An 8,859-nucleotide genomic window follows, 5' to 3' on the forward strand; every position below is an offset into this window, starting at 1 on the left:
GGGCAAGTCCTGATACGAAAAAATTGACAACTCTTGGACAAGACTTGGGTAATACTTGCAATTTGATTCCCAAGTCAAAATATTTTTTTTAAAAAAATTCGGTAGAAAATTTTGACCGTCAAAAATTTTGCGCGATTTTGAGGTTAGTCTTCAACCATTTTTCCGATGTGCTAGAAAAAAACCACACAGCCATCCAAAACAATCAACTATCACTCTGGGGGTCAGAGGAGGTCAAATTAATGAATTTTAAGCCGGTTTTCAGTCCTTTCATCAGTTTTCAGCCAAATTACAGCCCTGAAATTGCCGACTACTTGTAATTTCCAGATTTCCTACATGTTAAAGTCACCAAAAAGGACAAATTTGATAAAAGGAAGATCACAGTGAGGGTTCCTTTGGTTCAGAACACTCAGGCGACCCGAAATCAGCAGCAACGCGACCCAAAATTTGCGAGTTCTTCCAATGCCTCAATTCCAACTAATCAGTGAGCCAAGTACTAGTTTTTCGTCATATGAGTTTAGATTTTTGTGTTTTTATGTTTTTAGTTTTTGTGTTCTAGTTCTCAGTGGAAATTGCTGATTTTTAAGAATTTCTTGTAGTTTTGAGTTACTCTTGTTTATTGAGCTATCTGTTGTATGTAGTCACTGATCATGCTAAAGCGCTATCAAAAAATATCTCTGGAAGACAAATTTATGGACCCAGCAACATTTGGTGATTTGTTGTGATTACTGATAACAGATCTAGAATCAACTGGGCCTCAAATTTTTTTCTTATCTGTTTCCTTTTTTCTCGTACACACCGTTCTTATAGATCTGTCTATTTTGTTTTCAGTTGGTGATGAAAAGAAGTGTCTCGCCGAAGACAATTGTTTATTTTACATTCAGCACAACTGTTTCTGAGAGGCAACCTTTCTTCCAATATTTTGTTCTTTTTTGCATTTTTTCGGTGAAACGCTGATTCGCTAACCAAAGTAGAGAAATTAATTGGGTGAGCAGTTGGATGTCGTTTGAGTAAACTTTTGCTTTGGGTCGGTTTCAATTTTACATAACACATTGGATGCGGTAAATGTCAAAAAATTTGAGTCAAAGGAAATTAAAATACTCATTGCCTATTAGTATATCAGAGTTCGTAAAGCAGAATGCTGATTGTTAAAATTTTTAGGTGATTAGCACTCATTTTGAAAATTTTATCTACTAACAACTTTATTCCATTTGAAAATACATTATGACACTTGCTGACGAATGGCTGACAAACTTTTCCAACTAATGATAACGTCTATGAGCTCCTCAAATATGGATACTTCCTCAACATCGATTAGTGCCAAAAAAAGATTTTCAATATTCCTCTGATTGATGAATGTTTCAACCAAGCATTTTTTTTTAAAAAATTATTTTTAAGCCTTTTTGACTGCCCTTCTAGATTTTCATTTTCAAGTTGCATTTAGGTCAAATTTTCACATTACTATTAAGGTAATATTTTCATTATTCATAAAAAATTGCGGCAAATTTAGGGCAACAAATCCAGTAAAATTGTGGAACTTATTATGAAAGTTTGTTTGATGAAAATCCAGTGGAATTGCCGCATTTCGTTGGTCTTTCGTATTTTAGCAAAGTTGCCGAAATCAGCGACAAAACGAAAATCAACAATCAAATTGTTGTCCTTCTTCGGTAAATCCGGCAGCCAATTCTGTCAAAAATTGCACCGCGAAAATTGGCTACTAATCCCCCCCAAATCGCGTCGCTAATTTTTGCACCAATTTGTACCATTCTATTGTCATCTCAGTGGTTACGTTTTGGATACTAATTATTCGATTTTTATATGTCAGGTTTTGGTTATTAATTAATCGGATTGAATAGTTTCATGAAAAATTTTTCAGTTGAAACCAAAAAATTTTTTGAGAAAATTTAATAAAGAATGATAGCCTCTGACATCAAACGTGCGGAAAAGAGTGACAAGATCAAAGGACTAGAATCAATTAGACAATTCGCTAGTGTTTGCACACTGTAAAATGCGAAAACTAGCGACCTGTATATCAAAATTTGCGCATATCGCACTTTTTTTGCGATCGCTTACTTTCCTGATCTTAAAACATGTGCCCAAATTACATGTGTAAAACAGCGATTTACCGAGTGCATATACTCAAGCAAATGTGTTGTTTTGCAATGTAATGCGCCCTATGAGATTTTTACTCTGCTATGGAAACAACAAAAGCATTAAATTCATATTAACCTGCTTTATAGGGCACTGCTGAAAGCACTGAAAATTTTTTCTATTCATTGCATTCACCGATAATCTTACATTTTTGGACAAAATATTACTAATTTTAGTGGTTAATTTTAACTAGGAATTGTGCTGGAATTGGTGATTTTTTCATAAACATTTACTCCCAAGGGAAAAATCTATGGTATATTATGGTTCCTAAAAACTTCGTCGATTTTGAGTTATTTTGCCGGTGAATTTCAATTTAAAAATGTGAACTTTACGAACTTAAATTTGTAAGTAGATTCCTCATTCAGCAAAAGCAGACTTCACTTAGGTTTCTCCGTAGATTTTACTTGCAAAATAATGCAAATGACGTCCACAAAATATAAACTCATGTAAAAGCATGAAGATTAAGTGAAATTTAGCTAAACTTTAATTGAAATCATTAGACAACAAAAAATTGTGTACATCCCTGTCAACGTATTGATATTTCCTAATAATATACTAAACAAAATTAGACAAAACTCAAAGTCAGAATAAAGTACTCACGTCCCAATCCGTAGACACAATGAGCTGCAGTTATGACCCACATGCCTGACTCGTGAACAAATCCCCCGCATTGTGAATCATAAATGTACTAGAAAAACGGTGTCAGGACAGTTTACCCAATTCCATTTTACCCAATGCCATTATACCCAATGCCATTTTACCCATCCTGCCACTTTACCCAATGCCAATTTACCCAATGCCAACTTACCCAATTTACTCCATTGCTAAATTAACCAGAACGACTATTTAGCCGACTATGAAATAAATGGCCCGTGGGACTTGATATGAAACTATCACAACCGAACATGGGATTATATTGTCCACAAATGTTTTAAATCATCCTTCTAATAGCGACTGCTAATTTGTAATCGGATAATTGAACGAAAAGATCAAAGAGCATTGGGTAAGTTGGTGGGTAAAATGGCATTGGGTAAAATGGAATTGGGTAAATTGTCATGTAACCTAGAAAAACATATCTTGAAACACAGTTTAACTGTAATCTTAAAAATCAGCATGAAAGATATCTGATGAGAAGACGGAAATGATCTCCGATCAGAGAACCCCAAACATAAATGACTTATGATCACACGATCACAGACAGAAACGACCTCTGATCAGACCATTACTGTCAAAAACGACCTCTGATGAGACGGCCATGGTAGTCAAAATTGACTTCTGATCAGACCATTACAGACAGAAATGACCTCTGATGAGTCTACACTCAATCTTTTGAACTCAATTATTTGCTGTTTGATTTAATAGCGACGATTCTTTTTTATGACAATGAGTATACTGTTCCAAAAGCCATTATATTGTAAATGCAGGATCACGCGCATTTAATACTTAGACTGAGGGCCAAAAAATTTGTTAAAGGTACGATGAAAAGGATCAATAGCTCATAGCTACCGTCAAGGTCTCTGAAAAGACATTATTACCACTGTCTTATAGTTAGGAATCGAGTTAGGCGGACATATTGTTCTTTCGATACGTTCTTTCATCTGTTTCGATAAGTGCATCGGTAATAATGTTAGTGGCCGACAGTACTAACTGAAATATCATTTTAGTAAATTATAATCTATCTATACACTAATACCGCTGAGCGAATTCAAAAGAAACCATCTCCATTTCTGATTTGACTTCAATTGGTATTAGATTCATTTTACCACTGCTAGAGACCAATTGTTTTAACAAACTGTAGAATATCATCGTGAAAAGAATGTTTATTTATCTGTTCTTGACTATCACATGCTAGATGATTTCTGGGTTACCTGTCATAAGTGAATACTAGCGATTGCCAAGAAGTCTTTTCGTGAGAGTGGTTTTACTAGAAAGCTGATCCAGCTCAGAGTATTGCCATAATAATTTTTTTTTCAAAATTTAATTTTTTTAAAGGAATTTTCAAGGTCTGTTTTGTGTGTTTTGATAAAAAAGAACTCAAACAATAAATTCATGATTTCGAAAAGAGTGAAAAAAGAATGAATTCCCAAAAACAAAGGATTTGAGAAACTTCAAGGACCATAGCAACGCCTAAATAACACAATTTGCAAGCAACAATAAACCAATTAGAAGAAAAACTACATCAGTACTGAAAAACATTTAAAACGTGATTTTTTTAATTTTTGAAATTTACAGCTTAATAACGTTCTGAGAAGGACATTTTAGACAACAATTAAATGCTGCAGACCTTTGCAATGCTTACAATCAACAAAATGCGACTATGACCTGCCAAATTGGCAGAGTAGTTCAGGAAAAATCGTCAGAAACATTAAGCTGCCCCAAAAATTTAGTTTTTACTTCATTTTTTCAAATTTAAACACCAATAAATTATTGATTAGGCCAATTTGAGAAACCAACTAAAACCTGCATGCAATGAAAGTTTACGATCATCAAAACGCAACAGTTCCCGTACATTTGGTACAGTAGTTTTGGAGAAATTGTCAAACACATGAAGCGTACCGCAATTTTTGGGCTAATGGGAGACATCCATTTCTGGCAAAACGACCAAAAACATTGCCACGTGGACAATTTTGAACCCAATTCAAGTCCACTGAGTAGGTATTGAACACCAAAGACCTCCACTGCGAAATTGGAAAAAAATCCCACATCGCCCTAGAGACCGGGTTGTTTTGTTTGATTTGACAAAAAACAACTCGAACAAGAATTATTAGAAGCACCGTAAAACCGAAACGACAACTTATTGACACAATTTTTTTCTTGCTATGTGATGATTTAGGGATTGGTTGAATGAACTAATATATCGTTTTGTACAATTAGTTTGTTGTGGTACATTGTGAAAAATCAGTAATAAAAAAATCCGACTGTTGTTTTCTCTTTGTACTTAAAAAGAAACATTACTTGCATAAGATCAAAAACGGAGCTGATGTTTGATTTACTAGAAAGTTGAAGTCAATTTTTTAGATGATGACTAAACTATAAATCCAATGAAAGAAGAACAAAAAAAATGGAACTTCAAAAACACACCAACATTTTTTGAATGAAAAAACTTCAAGGACATAAACACCAATAGCTATCAACTGAAGGCATCATAAACGTTTATTAAAATCTCAATAGGAAGATTTAGACCGCACCATAACCTTAAATAATCGGAATTTTTTACGACAACAAAACCATGCTAAATTACCGATAGGATCAGTAACAAAAAAATTCCAAAAAATGTTTGTTTCTCTAAAAATAATTATTTTTAAAAAAAATGAGAAAGAGATTGAAAGTGTTTTTGTCTTAAATTAGGTAAATTGAACTTTAAAAAAACTGATTTGATTGCCTCGAGTTGTCTCTAGTTATTTGTCGGAAATTTAATTTTGAATTCAAAATCTTGCAAGAAACTTGCAAGATTCTTGCAAGATTTCACATTCAAAAGGCGTGTTCAAAAAAAGTCAATTAAGTTCAGTTTTGCTGATCAAAAAAACTGATATCCGTCATTTCATTTGGGTTTCAGTTAGTTTCAGCCACCAATTACACACAAATAAATTTTCCAGAATTCAAAAACTTGCAAGATTCTTGCAAGATTCTTGCAATTTTTTGAATCCGAGCGAATTTATTTTTCTTTGAATTCGGTTTTGTAATTTGTTTAATAAACAAAAGTTTGCTTCAAAGATGTTTCCTAAAACATTTGTACCCCGATTTATTTTTTTGCCTTGATTGATATCTTGCAAGATTCTTGCAAGAATCTTGAAAGTTTTGAATCATCTTGCAAGATTCTTGCAAGATTTGAATCCGCTCATCACTAGGGCAGACGGATTTGAGTCGCGGACAAGGGATCCAGAACCGAAAAAGGGGTATTGGGCCACCCTTGGCCAGATCAAACAGACTTCAGTCACTGTTTGTCAGACTGAACAGACTCTTCGCCAGACGACCATCTGCCAGTCTCTTAAGCAATTGAAATTTGTCTGTCGACATTTTAGTTTTTTTTTTATTTTCAATGATAACTCACCTCTGAAAGATTGATGGCGAAAATTTGGACATAAAATGCTCTATCAACACTCGGAACCCCATTGACAATGAGTGACCGTAATTTGGATTTAAATGAAAGCCTTGACAACGATTTGCGCGTGAATAATTCGTCCGGAACTTGAAAAAGGAACTATTTCTAACGCTCTTAAATTGAGCTTCTCAGAAATATTGAAGCTGTTCACTTACTACACGAAAATGAAGAACCTTTAATTAAATCAATCTTTGTTAATTTCTTGAACAGTACAATGTATGTCCAAGTTTACATTTTGGATCTGTTTTCAAAAAGCCAGCAAATTGAAGTACATTATGTGATAAATTGCACAAATAGTATGGAAATTTCCTTAATATTTGTTCAACTTATCACATAATGTGAGATCTTACAAGATTCGTACTAATGATACAGAAACTTGCAAAATGACTTAGTAAGAATTAGTAGGAATCTTGCAAGATAACTCTTCCTGGATGACTGAGGAAACCAGCTCAATTTGCTCTAAAATAAATCAGATTTGAAATAAAATCTGGAATGCGGTGAAGCTTACTCGAGGTTTGCGAAATGCTTTCAAATAACGTCAATAATTTTGATAATTAGAAAGGATGAATAATTTTAAGCATGAGTTGGAGTTAACTTCACAATGTATATATATTTGGAAAGTCTGCAAAAAACCGTAAGAATGAGAATTTTGGTCTATAAAACTGAAAAAAAAAGAAATAGTTCCAACCCATTAAGACAGAGTTAAACAGATAGAAAAATAACAAAATGGATAAAAGTTTTGACAAATTTAGAGTTGTTCCAAGAGAAAATCTCATTATCGCTCACTTTACTTTTCTTACCACTTAGCAAACAATTGTTTATTCCATTGTTGATGTAAACAAATGTCGCTAAATTAAAACCGAACTGCAGTGAACCTATTTGTCTGGTCAAGGTCGCATATAGTAGTTAAATCTTTTTGTCATCATTATAGTAGTCGAATATTGCGTCGTAACCACAAGTCATGATGTTTGCCCTCTGCTTTCTAAATCAGTTAATGAACTTCAAATGTTGTTCGATTTGAGACGAAACCTAAGAGTGGTTGCTATTTTTCTGCCGCGTAACTGGCGGAACGCGAAACATATAAATAATAATTGATAAATTTGTTTTCAGTACCAAATATTCAAGCTTCGAATAATTAAACCAAGTTAGAGTATAAAGCGTCGTACTGAACGAATGCTAGAAGGCGATTTCCTTCTATTTAGATTAATTAGATTAATTTAGATTAATTAAGATTCTAATTAGATTAAATGTTCAAAATTCATTTAGATACTTATACTGAGACCATTCAAGAGAAACAGAAACAAAGGGGGGTTTAATCAGCCAGTTTTACAAACCAACTGTCTAAATGTATTTAACTTAATTATTTTTCTTTTTTTAGAAAAAAAACACTTTCTTTGTTATCGAGAACACTACCAAAACAAGTCTCCAAAAAATTCGGAATCGTTTAGGTAAATATCCAGAAAAGAGTGTAGCAGTTTTTCAATTTTTTTCATTGCAGAGTCTCAAACTTTTTATTATATCAAGTGAGGGTCCAGTATTTACAAAGAAATTATTGAGAGTTTCGGAGCCAATTGTGTTTGTGATTTTCCATTTTCTTTTTGTATACGGATGGCAAATTTGATTCAGATACATATAAAAACTTTTGGCGTTGGCATCATTTTGTTTATCAGGAAAACTTTTTCGTAGTCGTTGCTTTTTTGGGTTTCTTACTAGTGATTTTGTTTTATTGTTCTGTAAGTGATATTGTTTTTTTTATTTCTTGTAAACTGGACTGCCAAAAGTTATTCCAAAGACTTTGTTTCTTGTAACAAGCATTTTTAACTTCGTTGATATTCCAGTTTCATCTTTTTTTGTTTTTGCTGATTTTATTGGAGTTATAAGATCCAGAGTTTTATTTATAATTTGCTCGAGATCGCAAATTCCTTCCTCCGCTGTGCATAACTGAAAAAAATGTCTTTTGACCTAAGTTCTATTGACAGTTCAACATTTAACTCCAGAACGTCAGTAAAACTGTTGAGAGCATTCCAATTTCTCTGTTTTTCTTTCAATTTTCAATTTTCTCTGTTTTGATTATCGTTAAAGTCACTTACTTTCAAATAAACTCAATAATGGTCTGACACCTCTGTTTTCAGAACCTCTGTTTCACATTCAAAATTAGCGGAGAAAACATCTAGAGTTGAGTTACTTCTGATCACTTCTCTTGTGTGCTCGTTTTTCTCTGATTTTAGGTACAAGTTTAGGGAGTCGATTTCCCTCAGAAAATTTCTCTTTTTTTAATCATTTTTCGAGAAATCTATATTTATGTGCCCGCATAAAATGTGATTGTTCTTTGGTCCCATGACAAAAAGGTGTTCCCGAAGAAAAATCTGTAATGTTAATATATCCGTTTGTGGAGCCTTGTACACAATCGTTACCACAAAACACTGATTTTTTGAAACGCAATTTGCCGCTAAAACTTGTGTATCATTGCTTGCAGTGGTCTTTATTGTTGTTAATTGATATCCTTTGCTCGCTAGCAGAGCTACTTCTCCGCCCTTTTTTAGGTCGGTTGCACTTGACATTATTTTGTAAACTTTTGTTGCCGAACAATTGGTTGTTTGAGTAATTTT

The 8,859-nt window shown here is 33.4% G+C and overlaps 1 protein-coding gene across 1 annotated transcript in view; it reads right to left on the reverse strand.

Moving 5' to 3' along the window:
* The window catches only part of LOC142349145 (tryptase-like), a 31,595-nt gene extending 24,516 nt beyond the window's left edge, over window positions 1-7,079 (reverse strand). The window contains exons 1-3 of the mRNA XM_075400560.1: window positions 6,939-7,079; window positions 6,200-6,336; window positions 2,749-2,836 (exon numbers count right to left, since the gene is read on the reverse strand). Of these exons, the coding sequence (XP_075256675.1) occupies window positions 2,749-2,836; window positions 6,200-6,336; window positions 6,939-7,026 (313 nt within the window). The 5' untranslated portion in view covers window positions 7,027-7,079. The remainder of the gene's footprint in view (window positions 1-2,748; window positions 2,837-6,199; window positions 6,337-6,938) is intronic.
* Window positions 7,080-8,859: the final 1,780 nt, after the last annotated feature.

The sequence above is a fragment of the Convolutriloba macropyga genome, chromosome 11 (genome assembly GCF_964194025.1).
Source record: "Convolutriloba macropyga chromosome 11, txConMacr16.3, whole genome shotgun sequence".
In the NCBI taxonomy this organism is placed as follows: domain Eukaryota; kingdom Metazoa; phylum Xenacoelomorpha; order Acoela; family Convolutidae; genus Convolutriloba; species Convolutriloba macropyga.